The 25,766-nt window shown below is 43.0% G+C and overlaps 1 protein-coding gene across 1 annotated transcript in view; it reads right to left on the bottom strand.

Annotated features, from left to right (window-relative positions):
• The window catches only part of LOC124545598 (transient receptor potential channel pyrexia-like), a 148,966-nt gene that overhangs the window by 97,611 nt on the left and 25,589 nt on the right, over positions 1 to 25,766 (bottom strand). Inside the window, exon 3 of the mRNA XM_047124546.1 lies at positions 8,680 to 8,858. Coding sequence (XP_046980502.1) covers positions 8,680 to 8,858 — 179 coding nt within the window. The remainder of the gene's footprint in view (positions 1 to 8,679; positions 8,859 to 25,766) is intronic.

A 25,766-nucleotide genomic window follows, 5' to 3' on the forward strand; every position in this document is an offset into this window, starting at 1 on the left:
GCATGATGATTCAGAGTTCAAACAATGGAGTTCCACAAGACTCTATATTAGGACCTTTGTTACTCTAGGTATTTATAAATAATGTACTGTACCACTTCTTTATCTTTTACGACCACTGCACAGCTGGCAGTAGAGCGTGATTCAGTGTAAATACTGGAGTTCCACAGGGTTCTTCATTAGGTCCTTTGTTATTCAAATGGTTCAAACTGCTCTGAGCACTATGGGACTTAACATCTGAGGTCATCAGTCCCCTAGAACTTAGAACTACTTAAACCTAACTAACCTAAGGACAACACACACATTTCTGCCTAAGGCAGGATTTGAACCTGCAACCATAGCAGTTGCGCACTCCCAGACTGAAGTGCCCAGAACTGCTCCGCCACAATGGCCAGCCTTTTTTATTCTATGTATTTATTAATAATGTATAATATATCCCTTCTTCAGCTTTACCAACACCCTGTGGCTGGCAGCAGAGTGACGATTCACACTATAACTAAGAACTCTGCATTAGGTCCTTTGTTAACATATTTGTTTCCTCAGTCCACATATATGAACCTTCATTCATTATTTCTTTGTTCCCACTGAACAGACGTATTTTTCCGCTTACAGGCCGATGGTCCACGAGTGTGGACCTTCTACTTCTCAGTTTTAAAATCAGGGCACGTAAATGTATGTAAATATTAGACTGAGAATTTGTTTTTACCTAACATTTGATAACTACTCTAGACGTTGAAGTTCAAATGTGTATAAATTTGGTTTGTTACTACGAAATAACCCATTGTTTTAAGACCATCATATGTGGACCTCAGATCATTATGCACATTTGCTAATTTCAGTCTGGTCTTGGATAATAGAATACTGAAATAACTGTTAGTTTTACACTCTACAGCAATATGTGAAATATTAGCTGATGAGCAATGAAAAGCTCTTCTTAACAAACGTAATGCAGAATTACCGGATTGGGAAGATGACGAATTCTGGTTTTTGACTCAGGATTCTCCTGCTGAGCTTGATGAAACTGGCTGGTAAAGATGTTGTGCCAGTAGCTCACACAAGAAGACATCCTCGTACAGTAAATTCCACTGACAGTGAAGATGTAGATGATGTAGAAAATGTGCATAAAAAGCGGAAAAGTGCTGTGTTGCAACCAATTTCAGAAGTTATTGTTTACATTGTTGACCAAATGCGAAAAATTGTTGAAGGAAGGAATGCTTCAAAATGCAAGGACTGTGGCTCCAATTCCAATATAAGAGACATGTGTGTCAAATGAGGAAATGTGATAAATAACTCTTTTTATGTTAATCATAAAACGTTCTGTAAAGATTTATTTACTGGCAGTAACAAATTATTACTTGCTAGAAATTATTGTACGATTATTATTTTCTTGCATTTGTGAAGTTGCGTTAGGACATAAAGAAACCTGTATTAGAAACCATATAATTCAAAAACATTAACAATCAGAATCCTATTTTCTGCGTACCTTAGCAAATACAGTTCACTGTATCGAATAAAATATATCTACCGTTGAATAAAATTTTTTTATTGAAAACAGGGGAGAGAAAATTCAAAGCAAAGCCTAGTGTGTTGTCAAGTGAGTGAACCCTGGACCTCCAGTTTCCCTCAGTCAATCATCATAAAGGTATTTTCATCGCATTTTGTCATGCTTATCTATTAGTTTTCTGGAAAATATCGAAAGAAAAATTTAGGATTGAAGAGGTATTTGTAAATAATATACTATACCACTTCTTTACCTTCTGCCAACACTGAATGGCTGTCAGCAGAGCAATGATTTGCACTGTAAGTAATGGAGTTCCACATGCTCCTATATTAGCTCCTTTGTTACTCTAGATATTTATAAATCATGTACTGTACCTCTTCTTTACGCTTGCAACATTGTGCAGCTGGCGGCAGAGAAGCCATTAACACTGTAAAAAGAGAAGTCCACAGGACTGCATATTAAGTTCTTCATTATTCTAGTTATTTGTCAATGATTTACTAAATCAGTTCTTTATCTTATAATAACACTGCACAGATGGCACAGAGCAACAGTTCACACTATGCACAATGAAGTTCCACAAGTCTTAATATTAAGTCCTTCATTATTCTAGGGATTATAAATTATGTGTCATACAGTTTCGTTTCCTTGTATTAACATTATATGGCTGACTGTAGAGCTAGGCTTCACACTGTAAATACAAGAGTTCCACAAAGATATGTATTACTTTCATTGGGTCTTCTCTTATCACAGCACCTCATTTTACTGATTCAATTTTAGCTTTATTGCGACTTTCGTAGAATTCCATTACTTGTCTGGTTATTTTGGTTGTTTCCATTCTTTCAATATACTCATAGAATTATAGCCTGATTTTTTTCATACCTGGATATGTGTTGAAATACTTTTTAATTTCTTTATCTACTCTTACGTTCCACCTTGAGTATGAACTAAATCCAAACTTTTTCCTGTTTTATTTTCGTTCATTCTTTTGGATTTCTTCACTGTTTCTCTTTTTGTTTAAAATGAATGTTTCAGGCCCTGAAAAACATTCTTATATGATGGCTGAGTTGTAGTGTCTCAGTTTTGTGTATTTTTAAATACATTATACAAATATTAGTTGTAAGACTGAAGTGTGTTCTAGGTTTGTGGCACAAATTTCGTGACCAACCTTTTGCCAACAAGTCTCCTGAATAGCTTCACTGAAATATTTGAACTGACAAACTCTCTAGATTTTTCAGAATTTAGTCTTTAAAATTTTGAGTACCAGATTGTTGCTAGATATGTACTTGTGATTTCAATTGATATTTGGAGGCCTACTTTTTCTGCTGTTTCTTTAAGAATCCCGACCTGTTTTTGTGCTATTTGAATGTCCTGATGTACTGTAGAATCGCTAGTTTGTCTGCAAAAACTAAACGGTCTACCCTAGTATTTGTTCATCCTCATTTGACTTGTTCGTCAATTTTCTCTGATTTTAGGTTTCGTCGTTCTTGAATTACCTTTTCTCAGAAGCAGCAGAAAAGTAATGGGAATAATTCATCGCCTTTTCTCATGCTTGTTTAAATTTCAAAATGTTGCAAGAATTCTCCCCTGAATTTTGTATCATTTAGTGTTTGATCAATAACTGCAGTGGTTTTGAGGTCCAGGCCTTGTTCTTTCAGAATCTGGATGAGATATTATGGTCCACTGCGTCGTAAGTTTTTTTTAAATACAAAGGTGCAAACTACTGTCTTATTACAAATTTTGATGTGTGAGAATTAGTTTCAGACCTAAAACTTTTTCTGGGTAAGATCTGTTTGGTGTGAAACGTGCATGATGTTCATCAGTTTTGCTTTCAATTTGTTTTTGTGCTCCGTTCAGGAGACGTTGATATAGAACTATGTACGGAGCAAGATGAGGCAAAATCTGTCTATAATTACTAACAAGCGTTCTTTCTCCCTTCTTATGGAGTGTACATATGAATGCACTTTTCCTCTAATCCGGAATTTTCGTTGTTCGCCTAATGCTTTGCAAGATCAATGTAGTTTCCTTTAAGGTCTTTGGGCTAGCTGATTTGAAGAGTTCTGAAAGAATTACGTTCTCACCAGATGCTTCGTTATTTTTTGGCATTTAATTTCTCTAGCAATTTTATATTCATATAGTGCTTCTGAATCTGAATGACGTTACAGGGGAATTTCTGATGGCAATCTATAGGTGGGCTCAGGGAAATTTAAACATTTTTTGAAATATTTGCAAAGTTCGCAGCAACTTTTTGTTACTGAGTGCCACTTGTTGATCTTCTCTTTAAGCAGAGACTGTGGAGCTGATACCCATTTATCTTAGTTTTTAATGCTGCTTTCTTTTATTTACGTTCCTTTTGATCCGTGTCGTCATGAATTTATAGCAACAAAATATATAACGCTCTATTCACAATCTTGTTATGTTGCTAACTACATACTTTTACCTTGATCAATATTTTTTCATGTTTGAAGCATTTCCCGAAGACTTCAGGTATTTGAAATAGATTTTGTACCTCATTTCATTATTATCGAATTTATCATGATGCTGCCATATCGCGATCTTGGTAGGCTGCATCCCGTGCGGTAATTCAGTTACTCTTGCACTTAAACTGTAAAAAAAGAACGAAGAAGTCGAATTGTGAAAACGAGATTCTAAGTGTACAAATTGCGAACAAAACGTTGGTATGATTGACGAAGTGTCGCAAATGTCTTAGTACACAAATAAGAACAAGAATGTCGTACTGGTGAACATCCTGGTACATGTCTCTCAGCTGGACGCCACTTCGGCGATTTGGGGTCCCCGAGCAGAAGGCAACGGGCGTTCACAGTTGGTCATACATCAAAGTACTAACTAGGCCTGACATTGCTTAACTTCGGCAGTCGGGCGAGAACCGCTGCATCTCACATGGGAAGGCCGTTGGCTTTGTACACTTCCTCTGTCACTGGGATGTACATCATTCGTTCAGTCATTGGGCTTTTTAATGTTCGTGTGTTCAGTAGATGAAAGGATTAAACTGACGAGGAGAACACGGCAAGTGCCATAACCGGGTTTCCTAGAAACTTCACTCAATGCTAGAGGAGCCAAAATTAGCGACCACGTGTCTTGGCTTATCCGCAGATACTCGACCGTCTCATGGAAAACGACGGTCAACGCTTTAGAGGTACAGAATGTGCCTTTTAGGAGTTAAGTCTAATCGAAGCGCTTCGCAATTTTGAGTCTCGTGTTCGAAACTTCATCATTGTTTTTATTTTTGTTTCTCATTTACCTATCCATGTATGTAGAAGATCATTACACGAACGTTTTCCAATATATACTGAAATAACGTTGTCCTTATTCGTATACTAATTGTATGTCTGGTGAATAAAGTTTTAAAAAAGCAGTAAATGAGTGAAAAAATTATTTGAAATTTTTTTGGTGAAATTCTGATTCGTGATCAATTGAAAGCGCCAGTTTTCGGAAACGTGTCGGTTGTCGCGAAATTATTGCCAGTGTGTGAAATCTTCAGCAAGGAAAACGGTGTTTCTTTCCCCTGTGACATTCATACGAAGAAATTTCACTGTGACAAATCTGCTTTCGCGCATTGCTCGTGTTTCTCGCAGTTTCTGATTCGAATGTCTCTACGAAAGGCATCACGCAACGGAATGAAACATATCGTCCTGAAGAATGAGCTTAAGAATAAAATATAAGAATTAAGGATTGATATAAGAATGAAAATAAGAATATGAAAATGTAAAAAGGTTGTAATCGTAGAGTCTTGTAACAAGGAGGCAAGTGAGAGGATGTTATTATGAGTGGCCGGTATCGTCTTTCTACAACACAAGTGCTCTCGAAGATTTACATGGGTCTTTATTTACAGGAAGCTGCTACTTAACTGGAATAGATTCCATATTCATGGTTCAAGCACATTATCAACAGTTCTCTTGCAGACACTATCGGAAATCTCGCTAATCCAAACTGTCTCACTGTTAGGCCTGCTGGGTGAATGTACTGACAGACGCCAAACTGGCGTGTGAGTTAGTGCGACAACGACTGAGGCCTTCCGGTTCTTTTCTTTTTTTTTTTTTTCTTTATTGAATTTATTCGATTTCCCCACCCCCCACCCCCAGGGGGGGGCGGGCCGGCAGCAGCGTAATACACCTCTCTGCAGCCGACAAAAAAGGTAAAAAACATAATTAGGAGATATAGCAATAAAAAAGGTGATAAAACGGTGACTGCTTAAAAACGAACATGGTGAAAAGTTGCGAAGAAAATATAAAAAACAAAGGGTGGGTGAAGCTGATGAAAACACATAGTAATTAGGCAGGCACAATTAAAAAACACGGCAACAGTCTGATTTCTGTTCGCAGCAGTTAAAAAGGGGGAAACACAACACTGAACACTCCCGGAAAACTGCTCTATAGAATACAAATGCATATGGGGAAGGAGGACCCGGACAGATGAGGGTGTAAGAAAGGGAGGAAGGAGAGGAAAAGCAAAAAAAGGGGAGCCGATGGAGGGAGAGGACACAGAAAACAGGGGGGCAGGACGGATGCGAGAAGGAGTGGGGAAGTCAGTGGAGGGGAACATACGGATGCAGGGGAGAAGAAGAAGTCAAAGAGAGGGTAGGCAGTGAAAAGAAAACAGGATGGAAGGGGGGGAGAGGGAGCCTGGTAAAAGGGACAGAGGGAGGGAGGGGGAGGTGAGGATCAGAGTTGATAGGAGGGATAAATGGAGGGAGAGAGGGCATCATCTGGGAGTGGGCGTTCATGGAAGCCACCTTGGGAAAGGACATGTAGGGCATAGAGGTGGAGGGTAGCGGTGGCACAACGGTGAAGGAGAGGCAGCAGCCAGGGGTTGGAGAGGGGTGGGATCAAGACGGCGGAGGAGGGAGGGGGGGGGGGGGGCGTTCTGGTCAGTGGCGGCGGTGTAAATACATGCTTCCAAGAGGGCTTTGGCGGAGTGTTGCTTACCAGCGTCTCTCTGGTCTCTGTCATGATGGGGAGGCTCGCTTGATCCAGCGCCTACTATAGCTCTTTGCGCTGCATCTTTGCTGGTGACCGGTAGGCCAGCGACAGGTTACGCCAGTGCAGTAACCACTGAGAATACCATGTATACATATATAACAAATGTATGGCTCAGATGTAATTTTACAATTAATATAATGACCTTGTATTCCATAAAATGAGGAGAAACATTCGTGTACTAAGTGACCTTCTATGGACATGGGAAGATAAATGGAGAAAATGAAATAAAAAGCAATAATTGTGTTTCTAACAGAGTACACAAAACTGTAAACCCGTGACACTATCCAGTATGCTACCCTTTGGACTGAGCTTGCTGGGCGCCAAAGAGTGTCTAAATTACACTCCTGGAAATTGAAATAAGAACACCATGAATTCATTGTCCCAGGAAGGGGAAACTTTATTGACACATTCCTGGGGTCAGATACATCACATGATCACACTGACAGAACCACAGGCACATAGACACAGGCAACAGAGCATGCACAATGTCGGCACTAGTACAGTGTATATCCACCTTTCACAACAATGCAGGCTGCTATTCTCCCATGGAGACGATCGTAGAGATGCTGGATGTAGTCCTGTGGAACGGCTTGCCATGCCATTTCCACCTGGCGCCTCAGTTGGACCAGCGTTCGTGCTGGACGTGCAGACCGCGTGAGACGACGCTTCATCCAGTCCCAAACATGCTCAATGGGGGACAGATCCGGAGATCTTGCTGGCCAGGGTAGTTGACTTACACCTTCTAGAGCACGTTGGGTGGCACGGGATACACGCGGACGTGCATTGTCCTGTTGGAACAGCAAGTTCCCTTGCTGGTCTAGGAATGGTAGAACGATGGGTTCGATGACGGTTTCGATGTACCGTGCACTATACAGTGTCCCCTCGACGATCACCAGTGGTGTACGGCCAGTGTAGGAGATCGCTCCCCACACCATGATGCCGGGTGTTGGCCCTGTGTGCCTCGGTCGTATGCAGTCCTGATTGTGGCGCTCACCAGCACGGCGCCAAACACGCATACGACCATCATTGGCACCAAGGCAGAAGCGACTCTCATCGCTGAAGACGACACGTCTCCATTCGTCCCTCCATTCACGCCTGTCGCGACACCACTGGAGGCGGGCTGCACGATGTTGGGGCGTGAGCGGAAGACGGCCTAACGGTGTGCGGGACCGTAGCCCAGCTTCATGGAGACGGTTGCGAATGGTCCTCGCCAATACCCCAGGAGCAACAGTGTCCCTAATTTGCTGGGAAGTGGCGGTGCAGTCCCCTACGGCACTGCATAGGATCCTACGGTCTTGGCGTGCATCCGTGCGTCGCTACGGGCACGTGCACCTTCCGCCGACCACTGGCGACAACATCGATGTACTGTGGAGACCTCACGCCCCACGTGTTGAGCAATTCGGCGGTACGTCCACCCGGCCTCCCGCATGCCCACTATACGCCCTCGCTCAAAGTCCGTCAACTGCACATACGGTTCACGTCCACGCTGTCGCGGCATGCTACCAGTGTTAAAGACTGCGATGGAGCTCCGTATGCCACGGCAAACTGGCTGACACTGAAGGCGGCGGTGCACAAATGCTGCGCAGCTAGCGCCATTCGACGGCCAACACCGCGGTTCCTGGTGTGTCCGCTGTGCCGTGCGTGTGATCATTGCTTGTACAGCCCTCTCGTAGTGTCCGGAGCAAGTATGGTGGGTCTGACACACCGGTGTCAATGTGTTCTTTTTTCCATTTCCAGGAGTGTACATCGAAAACTTTGACGGTCGTGGTCACTTTCTCAGAAACAGTCGAATATCTATGGATAAGCCGAGATAAGTGTTCGACTCATTTTCCAGTGAACAAAGTTCCTGGCAGCTATGGTTATGACATCTGCTGTATTCTTCTCGCGAGGTGTGTGGTGAAAATTTTGGGTAAATAATTGAAACGTAATAAGTGGTTACTAGGGTCATTCGATACGAAAGCATCGATCCGCAAATTATCGCTATGAAGATGAAAGTAGTCAATACCAAGAAGCATGGATACTTTTTCAGTGCCCCAAACGTATACCTGTTTCTATAGGAAAGTCGGTCTACAGGAGTACTCTCACACACTAGAGCTAGTAGTTCGGGTGACGGACTTGGCTGCCGCGGTTTCTGGGGAGAGAAAGCGGAGTGTGGGGGTGTGTGGGTGGGAGTGGAGTGCCCACCTTGATGCGGTCGTCGTAGTGCAGCTGGACGGCGGTGGCGATGGCCGTCTGGCCCAGGCCGTCAGGTCGGTTCACCTCGAAGCGCGGCTCGCGCACCAGCAGGCGGATGCAGCGCAGGTGGCGCTCGCGGTTCCGGATCGTCCACGAGGGCGCCGCCGTGAAGTGCAGCGCCGTGCTACCTGCCGACCACACACACAAGTGTCAGCTTCCGGTCCCCACACACACTGAAAATGTCAACAAGGATTAGAGCAATGCAAGCGACTGCCCAATCCGCGTGGGGTCCACTCGCTTGTGGTGTCCGAGAGAAGACACCACTGGCCATTAAAATTGCTACACCAAGAAGAAATGCAGATGATAAACGGGTATTCATTGGACAAATATATTATACTAGAACTGACATGTAATTACATTTTCACGCAATTTGGGTGCATAGATCCTGAGAAATCAGTACCCAGAACAACCACCTCTCGCCGTAATAACGGCCTTCGTACGCTTGGGCATTGAGTCAAACAGAGCTTGGATGGCGTGTACAGGTACAGCTGCCCATGCACCTTCAACACGATACCACAGTTCATCAAGAGTAGTGACTGGCGTACTGTGACGAGCCAGTTGCTCGGCCACCATTGACCAGACGTTTTCAATTGGTGAGAGATCTGGAGAATGTGTTGGCCAGGGCAGCAGTCGAACATTTTCTGTATCCAGAACGGCCCTAACAGGACCTGCAACATGCGGTCGTGCATTATCCTGCTGAAATTTAGGGTTTAGCAGGGATCGAATGAAGGGTAGAGCCACGGGTCGTAACACATCTGAAATGTAGCGTCCACTGATCAAAGTGTCGTCAATGCGAACAAGAGGTGACAGAGAGGTGTAACCAATAGCACCCCATACCATCACGCTGGCTGATGGCGATGACGAATACACGCTTCCAATGTGCCCTCACCGCGATGTCGCCAAACACGGATGCGACCATCATGATGCCGTAAACAGAACCTGGATTCATCCGCAAAAATGACATGTTGCCATTTGTGCACCCAGGTTCGTCGTTGAATACACCATCGCAGGTGCTCTGTGATGCAGCGTCAAGGGTAAGCGCGGCCATGGTCTCCGAGCTGATAGTCCATGCTGCTGCAAACGTCGTCGAACTGTTCGTGCAGATGGTTGTTGTCTTGCAAACGTCCCCATCTGTTGACTCAGGGATCGAGATGTGGCTGCACGATCCGTTACAGCCATGCGGATAAGATGCCTGTCATATGGACTGCTAGTGATACGAGGCCTTTGGGATCCAGCACGGCGTTCCGTATTACCCTCCTGAACCCACCGATTCCATACACTGCTAACAGTCATTGGATCTCGACCAACGCGAGCAGCAATGTCGCGATACGATAAACCGCAACCGCGATAGGCTACAATCCGACCTTTATCAAAGTCGGAAACGTGATGGTACGCATTTCCTCTCCTTACACGAGTGATCACAACAACGTTTCACCAGGCAACGCCGGTCAACTGCTGTTAGTGTATGAGAAATCGGTTGGAAACTTTCCTCATGTGAGCACATTGTAGGTGTCGCCACCGACGCCAACCTTGTGTGAATGCTCTGAAAAGCTAATCGTTTGCATATCACAGCATCTTCTTCCTGTCGGTTAAATTTCGCGTCTGTAGCACGTCATCTTCGTGGTGTAGCAATTTTAATGGCCAGTAGTGTACAGTCTCTACAGTGTGGCGGAATTTGCCGAGTGACAGTCTCCTGCGTGGTTTGCACAGCCATGCAGATGGCACGTGCATGCACACAGGCTGCAAAGCTGCTGTGTGCACAGGTTCGTTACTCTTCTGTCAACGCCACCTAAACGACAGGGCCTCACAGCTAAACTATGACGTCACGCAATCCAGGCGAGGCACTTAGCGTCAACCCTGCCTTTCGCCAAATCGTTGCGCTAACACCGTTTTAGAAATGGATGAATATAAGAGAGTAAAATACGTTAAGACGATCGAGCTTGACTATAAAAGAAATTATTGCGAGTTGATTTGTTATCTCGGGTAAAAAAACCGGAAGCATTTACTGTTTTCAGCTGTAACAGATATAGAATCATGAAATTTTTTGTGCTTAACACAACTTTGGCACTTCCAGGCACTAAAGGCTGTCGAGCTGTAAGAAATGACATTACTGAGACTTAAGGTACTTTCTTTTTATGCTAAGATATGTCAAGTGTAAATTAACATACGACACTGAAGCAGACAGTGTAAGAAATTGCTAATGAACAACATCATATTTTGAGTTATTGTACGTTATCTAATTCGTTAATTTTAAAAACAAGGACATAAGCAGAATAGGCAGTGCATTCTGACGGTACATATGAAACTACTATCTCCCAGAACGTTGTGTATTGGAAAACAACAGGTAAAGTTATCAGTAATCCTTAATTGATGGCTAGCATTTGCTTCCAGCGACCCCTTCAATTGTACCAAAGTTTTTCTTTACGCTCATACAGTTTTATTCTTGTATCATTGACACGAACAAAATTGTAGAATCTACAGCTTATACATCTAAACGATGTTCAATAAATAATAATATAAATCCATAACATATTTCAAATACATGGTTGGAAGTAAATTGTAAACAATAAAAGTGGAAAAAAGATTACTGATAATCCTCACTAAACCTATGAGCACAACCAAAACATACTGAAGTATCTATGAATTCCATGAAGCAGCCCAGCATTACTCTAACAGTGAAAGCATTCATTCTACATTACACTTATGGAAATATTGTACAGAGTTACAAAGTAGCAGTCCTCATGAATGTAACCTTGTTTTCATTTGCTATGTAAGGGGTTGGGTTGTCTGGGGGAAGAGACCAAACAGTGAGGTCATCGGTCTCATCAGATTAGGGAAGAGGAAGAATTAGAGGGAGAAAAACAAGACAATCCAAATTCATGACACGTAAATGAAATACAAACATGACACCCTTGTCCAACCACACTTAACTTTCAAAGAAGGATCAACATACCACAAGGTCAAAGACATGTGAATACTTCTCACCAAACTCTACAAAATGGCAATGTGGCAAAGAATGCTGTGCAGATAATAAGTAACATGAATAAGAGCCATCTTAGAGACCTGTAAAGTTGCTTTCATTGCATCTTGAATGTGAAACAAGAGTTTGCTGCTTTCAGTGGAAAACTACAAGCAGATTGTTGGAGGGACGAAATAGCTTTATTTTTTAATTAATAAGATATGATCTATTGCAGGAAAAGACCTATCTAAATATTAAGGTTTGTACACACAGTATGTAACACATTCGGAAAACACTCAATGTAGCACAAAAAAGGCACCAGAACTAAGGAAAAGTACATATTAAAACATTATGAATCCACGAATTTACTAGTTCAAATATCAAAATGAAAAGTGGTGCATATGACCAGCACAATATTTTGCCGAAAAGCAGACAAAATCTTAGGTCACAAGTGTGGAACAGCTCATTTCACATTTGCGTGGTAAAATACACTTTAAAATCTTCAGCATGTAGCCAACTGTACAAATTAATTTACTATCTGAATTTAAAATGACTCATTCCAAATCATTATGGTTTATCATGCAAAATGACCCATGGAACATGAAAGTAACTAACCAAAACTGTTCACATCAGGTACAAGAGTCAAAGGTATGGGAATATGAAGTGTCAGCAAAAGCACACACCTCATCAATCCATAAAGTAAACTCAAATAAAAATAATATAAAATAGACATCTCGCAAATAACCTGGTGGATATCCAAAAGCAAATATTCCACAGTGAAAACAACAGGGGGAGCAGGTCAAGCAATTATGACTAGATGCACTTATCTGCCATTCCTCTAAGCACTCAATCATTCCATCCCACACCCACACTATTTTACATTTGCGTACTATCTGAAACCACAGTACTTCACATCAAGGATAAGAGTCAAATCAATTGGATAAAAAATGTCAGTAATAGCACACATATCATTCTTAAGGAAAGCAGCACCCAAAGAACAATAGAAATTAGAGAACTCTTAAATGACCTGTCGGATATCAGAAACCAAATATTTTCAAAACACATTAAAAAAATAGGAAGAAAGGGAAGCAATTATGGCTAACGACACTTATCTCCCCCTTCTCTTACCACCTAACTGCACACTCACATCATCCTGCACCCACACTAATATTTTACATTTTCATAGTACCGTATCTAAAATGATAATATCTTACATCAGAGACATGTGTCACAGGTATGGGTATAACAAATGCCAGATATGTTTTTAAAACACATTGAGAATATGTGATAGGAGGAACATGACAAACAGTTATGACTAGATGCACTTATCAGTCCTTTCTCTTAAAACATAACTTCACACTCACCATCCTACGCTCCACTAAGTAATACTCATTACAGTAACATACTGGACACAAAGTATATTCTCTCTATATTTAACACAGTGAAAGTCTTGTAACATCAGAGCTGAAGGAATAAATATGTATATGTTAGAGCTTACATGTACTGTAGTTAGTACCGAAAACTTGCTTAGTCAAGTTAACAAAAGTGGACAACTACTAATGAAAATTATGTACATTTCTTTTTACTTTCCTTGTTTAAAGTATGCCCTTCCACCACAGTTTTCAGTTCGCTATTGTTTAATGACCTATGCACCTTGTCGTTTTCCATTTTACAATAGTTCTTAAGCAAAATATTAACATCTATCCAAGCAACAGATTTACACAATTCCTTTGATAAATGTTTGTACAGACATCTACTGCATAATCTTCATTGGCCATGACACAATCAAGAATTAATTTACATGCTGTTTGCCATTGGTTTTGAAGCCTGAGAAAGGAATAACATTGTTCATCTGATAATAGATTTCACATGAAACAAAAAGAATACATTACTATCAGCAATGACATTTTTTGTGGATATAGCAAGCCACCTCTATCAAGATCTTTAATTAGTTTGTGCTCAGCACCACATGCCAGCTGCTTATCTATTGTTAAAAACTGAGCACTGTTACCACACTTTAACTTCTTTATTGTGTTGTAGCAACAGTATCCAGCAATGAGTGTAAGCACTGGTAATTCTAGACCGATAAGTTCCAGATCACACTGACTAACACTTAATTTACGAATACCTGATGCTGAGATGTCGCAGGCAGCAACAAGACATTCACACTGATCACAGCTTTGTGGATATCTAATTTCAATTTTCTTAGCTGAGTCACCTTGTAAAGAAAGCTCTATCAAAGTTGTTAATCTCACCTTTTTCTCTGCCTCAAATATTTTCCTCATGGTACTGGTATCCAGATAGCTGTCCATACAATCGAAATCTGGCTTCCAAGGCATCAGTCTGAAATTTTCCAGGCAGCAAGTATGACATTTCAATTTTTGACAGACAATACGTTCTCAGTTCTAATAATGCATATGTTGTATGCTTGAGTACAGAGTGTGTTTCCTTACTCAACTTACCACTCGACAAATTCATGGAGCTACAGGCTTTTGCATTTCCTCTCTAAGACCTTTCAAAGGGGACTTAATATTCACAATTTTCCACCATGTGCTTCCTTTATAATTTGTAATGTTATTTGTAGGCCCCAACTCCAGGAAACCACAATTGATGTCGTTGAAAATTTGACAGACAAGCTTTACATTTTGTCTTTCTAATGAAGAGGGCCACAGAGATTTCATATTTAAACTGTACCCAAATTTCAATAATTTGTTGATTTCAATGTCAAATATGTACCTACTGCAGAAAATGAAGGTTGCATTCTCATATATGTGTTTCCAAAGCTGGGGAAGCAAAATGTTAGAAGTTCATCTTTCATATTCACCCAGTTTTTTCTGATGCATTTACAAATGTGTACTGGGTCAACAACATAAAACAAGGGTCTGGAATGAATTGAAGGGTGTGGGTACAATGAATAACAGGTCGTCATTTTATTTACAGGCAAGATGTGGACAACATCTTTTAGTGATGAAATTACATCTTGCACCATAAATACATGAGCAGTAGTTCCATGAGGTGTGGTATCATGTGCTATACCAACTAAATATCCTCCTTTGTAGTCCATGGCTGGCTTCATGTGTATTTCATCTAATATGAGTGTCACAAAACAATCATGATGATTCAGGTTTGATACTTTCTCCCCAATGTAAACTAGAAAGTTTGGACTGTTAGGATCAACATTAATATTTGCACAGATGTTTCTAATAGGTTGAGACGGAATAATATTTCCCGTGCTCCGTATGAATCTGTAAGCACGACTTGAAATAAAAAACAACAAAGAAGCAAATACTAAAACATGGGGAGGAAACCTTTGTCTCTCAGGAGGCGAAAAGCTTAAGTGAAACTGGCTTCTTACAATTCAACAGCAGTTTTAGTTTTTCCGTCTCATTCTAAGTTGTCTAAAAACTCAACAGTGATGTCTTGAAGATGTTTTTCTTCCTTTTTGCACAATACAGTTTTTGGAACTTTCTTGGAAGTGATTTCTCAACCCTTAACATAAATGTTTACACTGAGTTTCTGATTAATAATTATGTACAAAATATGATGTGGTGTTCTTTCAGTGCCTACATATAAAAAAACCGTATATATGAATCTTTCACTGCTATTGACCACTTTTCACTACAAGTAACAGAGTCAAGCTTCTTTTTATCTCCCGGTGTTTCCTTATTTTAATCCAACCCCAGTATGTTCGAGTGAGTGTTACATTTCATGTTCTTTTAGGGGATGGCGTTAGGCAACTAAAGTGAGGTTGCATATCGTCACGTGATCTATCTATAAAGGAAGTCAAGGTTACACCTATGAATCAGGCCTTGCAGTTACAAGATGTTATCGTGATCTTGGATTCATTCAGTATTCGCTGAACCTCCCCCTTTCCATTTCCGTTGCGCAATAAAAGGCCTTCCTACTTCCGTACCCTGAGGTGGCTGAAGTGACGGGATACCTCTTAACATCGTGTCGGACTTCCTTTTACTCGGCGTCGTACAGCATCTCGACATGGTATGGACTCAACAAATAGTTGGAAGTGCCTCTATAATCATTCATAAATGCGAAAATGTTACCGACTCAGGATTCTTTGCACGTGTTGACCTCTCGATTATGCTCCATAAATGGTCGATGAAATTCATGTTGGGCAGTGTAAGTGGCCAGATCATTCGCTCGAGCTGCTCTTTAAACCAATCGCCAACAACTGTGGACAGGTGATATGGGGCATTGTCATCCATAAAAATTCCGTTGTTGTTTGGGAACATGAAGTCGATGAATGGCTGCAAATGGCCTCCAAGTAGGTGAACATAACAATACCAGTCAATGACCCAGTCTACTTTATGTAAACACAGCTCACACCACTATGGAACCACCACCAGCCTGCATAGTATCTCGTTGACAGCCTGAGTCCATGGCTCCGTGAGGTTTGCGCCACACTCTAACCTCTGAAATCAGGACAGAAGAGTCCTAGGCCACGGCTTTCCAGTCGTTAGCTTCCAACCGATGTGGCCACGAGCCCAGCAGAGGCGCTGCAGGCGATCTCGTGCTGTTGTCAAAAGACACTCGCGGCGGTCGTCTTCTGCCATAGACCATTAACCAAAATTTCGTCCCACTATCCTAACGGATAAGTTCGTCGTACGTTCCACATTGATTTCTGCGGTTATTTCACGCAGCGCATCTTCTCTGTTAGCACTGACTACTCTACGCAAATGCCGCTTCCCTTGGTCATTAATCGACAGCTGCCGACCACTGCACTGTACATGATGAGATGAAATGCCTGAAATTTGCTATTCTCGGCACACTCTTGACACTGTAGATCTCGAAATATTGAACTCCCTAACGATTTCCGAAATGGAATGTCCCGTGCGTCTAGGACCAACTACCATTCGGAGTTCAGAGACTTCCATCGTGCGGCCATAATCACGTCGGAAACCTTTCCATATGAATCACCTGAGTACAAATGGCAGCTCCGCCACCGGTCGGTGTGGCCGAGCGGTTCTAGGCGCTTCAGTCCGGAACCGCGTGACTGCTACTGTCGCAGGTTCGAATCTTGCCTCGGCCATGGATGTGTGTGATGTCCTTAAGTTAGTTAGATTTAAGTAGTTCTAAGTTCTAGGGGACTGATGACCTGAGATGTTAAGTCCCATGGTGCTCAGAGTCATTTGAACCATTTGAATTTGAACCATTTGAACAGCTCCGCCAATAGACTGCCCTTTTATAGTTTGTGTACGCAAAACTACTGCCAATGTATATGTGCGTATCGCTACCCCATGACATTTGTCATCTCAGTGTATATTTCAATTAAACAATGGTCAGATAGTTTTAATAATTATTCTTGGGTCAAAACGTTCTACAAAAGCGAATAGTTTTTGGATATTTTACTGAAGTCACAGACCTTGTGTATTCAGTTCAGTTAAAGAACAATGAGTAAGAGGTTTTCAACCTCTTTGCCACTTCCCAGATTTCATTTCCAGGTTGTTGGTTCACAGTTTTAATCAGCTAGAACGTTTCTGCAAATGCGTATTTCCATAATAGCTCTTATTGCATATATTCTGTCGCTCACACTAGTCTTTGATGCATTTTCACTTTCGAGTAAACATATTTAAGGATAGCTAAATGAAGGGTCCATGATCATTTCGACAGCATACTGATATGATAGCACGCTCAGATAGCGCAGTCTGAATGATATGGGAGAGGTGCAGACAGAGAGAGGGTCATTCAGTATTTTACATCAGAGCTGGGATACCAGCTGCTAAAAGAGCCATAGAGGCCAGAATTCAGTCGAACGTCGATGTCAGGGTTATTATGGACGGTGGACTGGCTGACATCAAAGGGCAGGGTAAGAAGACAGCCGTGGCCTGTTCAAGGAGCCATTTCAGAAATTAGTTTACGTTGATTTACGGAAACGGCAGGGAATATACACGATGACTGGAAGAAGTTTTGCGCTCCACTCCTCCGGGACGCAACTTGAATGTTCTTTTGCTGTTTTGTTTTCTTTTCTTCTTCGTCAAAAAAAGTAACCGCATTATTTCTACAAGGCCTCCAGCAACCTCTGTGCAAGTTACAGTTAAGTTTCCTATAGTATTGTAAAAGCTAAGGGACTGATATGCATGCTGCATTATCCGTTTAGCTGGAACATGTGCAGGTACAGTAGTGAGCCATCTCTTGCACATGAAATACTCTACCAACGGTTTTTGTAGCTGCGCATCATGACTGTGTTCTGCCTTCGGTGTCCTCTACCGATTAAGTAACCCTTACCAGGGCTGACATCCATAATCTACAGGTGATAGGCAAAATAATGTGAATATCTGTATTACTTGGGAATGATTTATTAATAGGGGGTTGGACCCCCTTTGCCCGTAATACAGCTGCGATTCTTCTTGGAGTACTGGCATACAATGATTATATAGTCTCCAGTGGAATGTTATGCCACTCTTCGATCAGAACCTCTTCTAACTCCTGTAGTGACGAGGGAGGCGGAAATCTGCTACGGAGCCTGCGCTCCAATACCACCCACAAGGGTTCGATAATGTTTAAGTCCGGGGACTGTGTTGGCCAGGGAAGACGCTGCAGTTTAGTTGCATGCTCCTCATACCACGATTGTACTGCACTGGCTGTGTGAATGGGTGCATTATCGTCTTGAAATATGGCACCGTTGTTGGGGAACAACATTTGAATCATGGGTGCACCTGATCACCTGAAATGTTCACATAATCGCTGATTGTAACACGGCCTTTGAGAGTAATGATGGGACCAGCAGAATACCACGATATGGCTGCCCACACCATCACAACTCCAGGTCTTTGCTTTACCGTTGAAATCAAATAATCAAGATTGTAGGCATCTTTTGGTGTTCTCCAGACGTAAACCCGGCCCGATGTTGGAAATAACGAAAAGTTGACTCGTCGGACCATATGACGTGTTTCCACTGATCAGCCGTCCAGGACTTGTGCTCCTGACACTACGTTTTAAGCTTCTTTGCGTTTGTTGTCGTCATTAATGGTTTCAGTATAGCAGCTCGTCCATGAATGTTCGATTTATGGAGTTCTTGGCGGACAGTTTAGATAGATACAGGATCTCCAAGATGGCTATTGAACTCTGCAGTGGCGTCAGCCGTCGTAGTTTTGAATTGTTTCGACACATGTTAGCTTCCGATGATCTCATATTATTTAGTTTCGACTTGCGCCCACTATTACGTCTACACGATGATGTCTTTCCATGTTTTGTGTAGGCTGTCATGTCTGTTGAAACAGTTGCTCTTGAAACATTCAATACGTTGGCTGTGTTGGTTACTGATGCTCCAGCTAATCGCCCCCCCCCCCCCCCCTCACCCTCGCCACACAATCTGCCCTCTTTGGAACTCTGTTAGGTCTTTCATTGCACGTCGACCTCGGCCTTTGAATGCAAATACGAAGTGTGCACTACTCGTAAACAACCTGCACTGATGCCTAGTCCGTACTGAACATGCACAGTCCAGCGCAATGCGTGTCTTACCTGCGTTGTTGACCGTCAAACGCAACCATCCCATTACTACCAGTGCTCACATTATTTTGCCCCTCCCCTGTACTCGTCCGTGACCTGTTCACTATCGGGTCACCGTTAATGTTTTCTTACTGCTAGAGATCAGTTACTGGTAGTCATTGTTCTTCCAGAACACTCAAACAAACAAAGAAATCTGAAATTGTTCTTCCCGAGCACCAGTCGCGCCATTTTTTTTATCATGCACCGTAAGGTATCTTGCGGGGTATGGATTTAGTCCTCCATTAGACAAATGCGGAAACCATCTGCAATCATTTTCGTTCTTCGAGTGACTTGCCAAAAATTGTCGCTAGAATACCAACAAAGTAAACGTCTATTTCTCCTGCAGTCTGAACACTTGTACTCGGCGTATTTCAATCGTGAGTAGTGAAATCTCTTGCGGGAAGAATAGCAGAGCACAGCAGATGGCGTGACAAGATAGTCCGCTTCTCGAGTGGGCTGACAAGCGGGGTGTGGTCACACGTTCGACCGACCAGTGCCGGAGCTGCTGAAAAATTCATGCTGGAACAAGTGTCCAGCTGACATCGCGGTAAGATATCGCGGCGCGTGACTCGGCTCACAACACGCGATCCACTACGGACAGTAGATCTGACATTGCTTACCTTCGTAGCTGCGGCTACACACTTTCCATTGCACGAGAGGCAGAAGTTTTAATGACCATCTCGAAAAAAAAATGGTTCAAATGGCTCTGAGCACTATGGGACTTAACATCTATGGTCATCAGTCCCCTATAACTTAGAACTACTTAAGCAAACTAACCTAAGGACAGTACACAACACCCAGTCATCACGAGGCAGAGAAAATCCCTGACCCCTCCGGGAATCGAACCCGGGCGCGGGAAGCGAGAACGCTACAGCATGACCACGAGCTGCGGACCCACCTCGAAAAAATAAAGTTTCCCAAATTTTCTTTTGTGAAATGAGGCTGTTTGTACCACCTGAGACCGGTGACGTTTGTATCGGCTTATATCATAAAGGTTAACGTCTTCTTTATGCAGCATTTTACAAAATTTCTAAGGCTTTTGTGGCCACTTGATGACAAATTTCCCATTGGCTTCTGTCTCCTTTTCTTTTGCCAACATTTGATGATTTTTCTAACGTTTCGGCAGTGCTCTGGCGTTGTCAAAGATTAACGCTCCACTGCTGCTGAAGTTTTGACAATACCATCCACTCGTACTGGTGGAACGTCATAAACAGCATCGAACAAATGTCGCCCAAAGAACTCAAGACAGAAACCAACAGGCAGTTTCCCAACATTTTTATTAAGAGTTATTGACAGTTTCGGCTTTTCAACCATCAGCAGATCTATAAATGACAAAATATAAAAAAAGCATAACAACATATTTACCAAACAAAACTGGAGATTAAATGTGCGAATAAATTTAGTAGCGAGATGACGGCGTGTAGTCAGTGATTTAAATATACAGATACAACCTCTAAGGACGATTCAATTGGCTCTGAGCACTATGGGACTTAACAGCTATGGTCATCAGTCCCCCAGAACTTAGAACTACTTAAACCTAACTAACCTAAGGACAGCACACAACACCCAGCCATCACGAGGCAGAGAAAATCCCTGACCCCGCCGGGAATCGAACCCGGGAACCCGGGCGTGGGAAGCGAGAACGCTACCGCACGACCACGAGATACGGGCCCTCTAAGGACGTTTTAAATTGTTTCTATGCTTTTAATTTTTATCTTACACAATGTACACTGCTGGCCATTAAAACTGCTACACTAAGAAGAAATGCAGATGACATTCATTGGACAACTATATTATACTAGAACTGACATTTGATTACATTTTCATGCAATCTGAGTGCATAGATCCGTAATAACGGCCTTGATACGCCTGGGCATTGAATCAAACAGAGTTTGGATGGCGTGTACAGGTACAGCTGCCCATGCAGCTTCAACACGATACCACAGTTCAGCAAGCATAGTGACTGGCTTATTGTGTGGAGCCAGTTGCTCGGCCACCATTGACCAGACGTTTTCAATTGGTGAGAGATTTGGAGAATGTGCTGGCCAGGGCAGCAGTCGAACATTTTCTGTATCCAGAAAGGCCCTTACAGGACCTGCAACATGCGGTCCTGCATTATCCTACTGAAATGTAGTGTTTCGCAGGGATCGAGTGAAGGTTAGAGCCACGGGTCGTAACACATCTGAAATGTAACGTCCACTGTTCAAAGTGCCGACAATGCGAACAGGAGGCTACCGAGACGTGTAACCAATGACACCCCATACCATCACGCCGTGTGATAAGCCAGTATGGCGATGACGAATACACGGTTCCAATGTGCCCTCACCGCGATGTCGCCAAACACGGGTGCGACCATCATGACTGTAAACAGAACCTGGATTCATCCGAAAAAATGACGTTTTGCTATTCGTGCACCCAGGTTCGTCGCTGAGTACACCGTCGCAGGCGCTCCTCTCTGTGACGCAGCGTCAAGAGTAACCGCAGCCATGGTCTCAGAGCTGATAGTCAATGCTGCTGCAAATGTCACAGCAATGCGGATAAGATGCCAGTCATCTCGACTGCTAGTGATACGAGGCCGTTGGGATCCAGTACGGCGTTCCGTATTACCCTCCTCAACCCACCGATTCCATATTCAGCTAACAGTCATTGGATCTCGACCAACGCGAGCAGCAATGTCGCGATACGATAAACCGCAATCGCGATAGGCTACAATCCGACCTTTATCAAAGTCGGAAACGTGATGGTACGTACTTCTCCTCCATACACGAGGCATCACAACAACGTTTCACCAGGCAACGCCGGTCAACTGCTGTTTGTGTATGAGAAATCGGCTAGAAACTTCCCTCATGTCAGCACGTTTTAGGTGTGGCTACCGGCGCCAACCTTGTGTGAATGCTCTGAAAAGCTAATCATTTGCATATCACAGCATCTTCTTCCCGTCGGTTAAGTTTCGCGTCCGTAGCACATCATCTTCGTGGTGTAGCAATTTTAATGGCCAGTAGTGTATAACGTTCGTCTGTAGCTTCTGCATTTATTAAATTTAATATCTCTTTTAATATATTCAGATTATGTCACATTTTGGAAATGCATAATTGAAGTTGTAAAAGTTCCCGTTCGAAGGTCATAGATTCCAAAATTGGTATGCCGATCAGGCGTAATCGTCGTGAGCATTGGGGCAATCGTCCCACGGATGTAGCACATTGAAAATGCTCGCTTGGTAAAACACAGTTCCTGTTGCATGACGAAGGACGTAACGGTCTGCTGTATATCCTCGTTCGATTGGAATCGTCGAATCTTTAAGGCACTTTCAGGGGACCGAAGTCGTGATAATCGCACGGGGAGAGATCAGTATTGTAGGGTGGGTGCTCGAATGCCTCTCACATGAGTTGGCGTAGCTTCTGCGTTACGACATTCGTGATATGGAGACGTACAACCAGCACGGAACTTGGCCCACCGTCCCACGAAGGTGATTTTCGATAGACATGTTGCCCCGCACACGTTCATCATACTCCACTGTTTGTGCTACAGCAACCAAGAAAAGTATGATAGCACATTGATGCTGTGTGGAAGAATTTGAGAATAACGTCGCCATAGTTAACGTATGCTCATTTACCGCACGCACATCAGAAAGACACGAATACCACACAAATCTCTTGACCACATGTCGATGCTTATACTCTCGCATCGGAGTCACGCTACGTAGTCGAGACGCCCTCAAACGCAAACGTTTTGGTGGCCCCTTATATAAAAGGTACTCCATTCTACATCTTCTAATATACGTTATATTTTTACATAAAAATATTTTCAATTACGTGTAACCGATAACTTACGAGCCACTAATACCAATCATTGTCAGCCTTATTTAATCTGTTACTATGCATTCCCTGGTCCTCTTCTTTTATGTACTGACCACGTGTTAAAATTTTAGGTAACACGTTCATTTTACTCGTACATTTAACAAACATTTTCTTGTTTGGTAAATCAATTGATATGTTTTGTTTATATTTTGTTATTTTTAGATCTGATGATGTCTGAAAAGCTGAAATCGGTAATCAGTTTTAATGAAATACCATATGACCAAGACACTGACTTTTATAATTTATCGTTTGTTTCCAGGCACAAGTCTGTATTGCTAGTGCGTATAGAAAGTCCCACGACTTAGTATCGTAGCAAGCTGATAAAGGAGAGAAAAAGTAAAATGGCGCAGCCCATAGATTACGTGGACTATGGAGCGATAACTTCTGTATTTAAAGGTAATGAAACTGAAACTATACATGTAGAGCTGTCTGGAGTGTAAGACAACAATGCCTATTCATATGACATAGTGATTCGCTGACGGACACACATCTCAAGCGATGGAACATGTCTGAATGCCGAGAAACAGTGGCAGATCGTCCCTGAGTGAGGAACGGTGAACTGCAGGGTTGAGTTGGACGTGCTGGTGCCCGAAAATCCGCTAATCACTATCAAGGCGATGGTGCGAAAGTGAAAATCAACAACGGATTAGTTTTCCGCACCTTTTACTGAGTTTTCAACATGACAAAGGTCGCCGCCCGCTAGCTCCCTCGACTGTTTACACCATTCGAAACGCCCGCCCAACTGAGACAGCAGCGCAAATGTCAGAGCTGTGTTAAGCCGACCCAGATGACTCCTTTAGGCTCCTAATCACAGTGAATAAGCGCTAGATACATCACTATTACACCGAGGCGAAAAAGCGATGACCCGACCATCATAAGGTAAGGAGACGCTGAGAGTTTTTCGAATGGGTCAAATGGCTCTAAGCACTATGGGACTTACCATCTGAGGTCATCAGTCACCTAGACTTAGAACTACTTAAACCTTACTAAGGACATCACACACATCCATGTCCTAGGCAGTATTCGAATCAGCGACCGTAGCAGCAGCGCGGTTCCGGACTGAAGCGCCTAGAACCACTCGGCCACAGCGAGAATTTCCCGAGACTCGCGAAAAGTGGAGATAAGAGTGTAGGATTAACAGTATTTTCCGTTGGTGCGTGGCAAAACAAGATAATACACACTAAAACAAAACGAAAAGGCGCACCTCAAAGAAATCATCCGAATGGGACGTACAACTACAGACAAATAAAAGATCACAATTTTAAAAATACTGGCAGATGTATTCCAGAGAAAGCGCTTCACAAATTGGGTAGGCCAATAACGCGTTGGTCCATTTCTGGCCCTTACGCAGCTAGTTATTCGGCTTGGCATTGATTGACAGAATTTTTCGAGGGGTACCGTGCCAAATCCTGTCCAATTGGCCCGTTAGATAGTCGAGTTAGTTGGAGGGCCCAGCACATAATGCTCCAAACATTCTCATTTGGGATGAAATTTGGTGACTTTGGTGGCCAAGGTAGGATTTTGCAAGCTCGAAGACAGGCGGTAGAAATTCTCGCCGTCTGCGGGCGGGCTTTATATTGCTAAAACTTAAACCCAAGATGGGTTACCATGCAGAGCAACAAAAACGGGCGTCGAATATCGTCGACGTACCGCTGTGATGTATGGAAGCCGCGGATGACAACCAAAAGTGTCCTGCTAAGAAAAGAAATGGCACCGCAGATGCCTGCCGGTGTGGCCGAGCGGTTCTAGGCGCTTCCGTGTGGAACCACGCTTCCGCTACGGTCGCAGGTTCGAAGCCTGCCTCGGGCAGGTGTGTGATATCCTTAGGTTAGTTAAGGTTTAAGTAGTTGTAAGTCTAGGGGAATAATGACCTCAGTCTCATAGTGCTCAGAGCCATTTGAACCATTCTGAGCACCGCAGACCATCAGAGTGTTGGACTGTATGGCAGGTGACACTCAGGTTGGTATCCTAACGCTCTGTGGAGCGTTCCCAGACACGTCTTCGACCTTTCAATGTCATTGACTTGAGTAGAATTGTCTTTACTGAGTCCCGCTCCAAACTGAGCCCCAACGACCAGCTGAGACTCGTCAAGAAACGCCCCGGGATACCAATCTGACTGTCGTCCGCCATACTGCCCAACAAACTTTAGTCATGGTCTGGGGTGCCATTCCATTTCGCGGCTGGACCCTTTGATTGTCATCCGCCGTACGCTTGCAGCATAGCGGTACGCCCATGATATTCTATGCCCTCTTCTGTCACCCTTCATGACAAGATATCCTAGGCTTATATTTCAGCAAGAGAATGCCCGCCCACATGGCGACAGTTTCTACTGCATTCTCTTCGTGCTCGGCAAATCTTACCTCGTCTACCCAGGCCGCCGGGTCTCTTCTCAAATGAGAACTTCTGGGGCATTATGGGTAAAAGCCTCAAATCAGCACGGGATTTCGAGGATCTAAAGCGCCAATTGAAGAGAATTTGGCACGATATTATTCAGGAGGACCCACAGGTGGACCAGTGCGTTACTGAATTGCTCAATTTGTGAAGCTCTTTCTCTGGAATACATCTTCCAATATTTCTGAAACTGTAATCATTTGTTTGTCTGTAATGTGAATCACATGTATTAATTTCCTTCCCATTCCATTCCGGTACCTCTCTCGTGAGGGTAATGCTTTTTTTTTTTTTTTTTTTTTTTTTTTTTTTTTTTTTTTAGAGTGCAC

The sequence above is a fragment of the Schistocerca americana genome, chromosome 8 (assembly GCF_021461395.2).
Source record: "Schistocerca americana isolate TAMUIC-IGC-003095 chromosome 8, iqSchAmer2.1, whole genome shotgun sequence".
Classification (NCBI taxonomy): domain Eukaryota; kingdom Metazoa; phylum Arthropoda; class Insecta; order Orthoptera; family Acrididae; genus Schistocerca; species Schistocerca americana.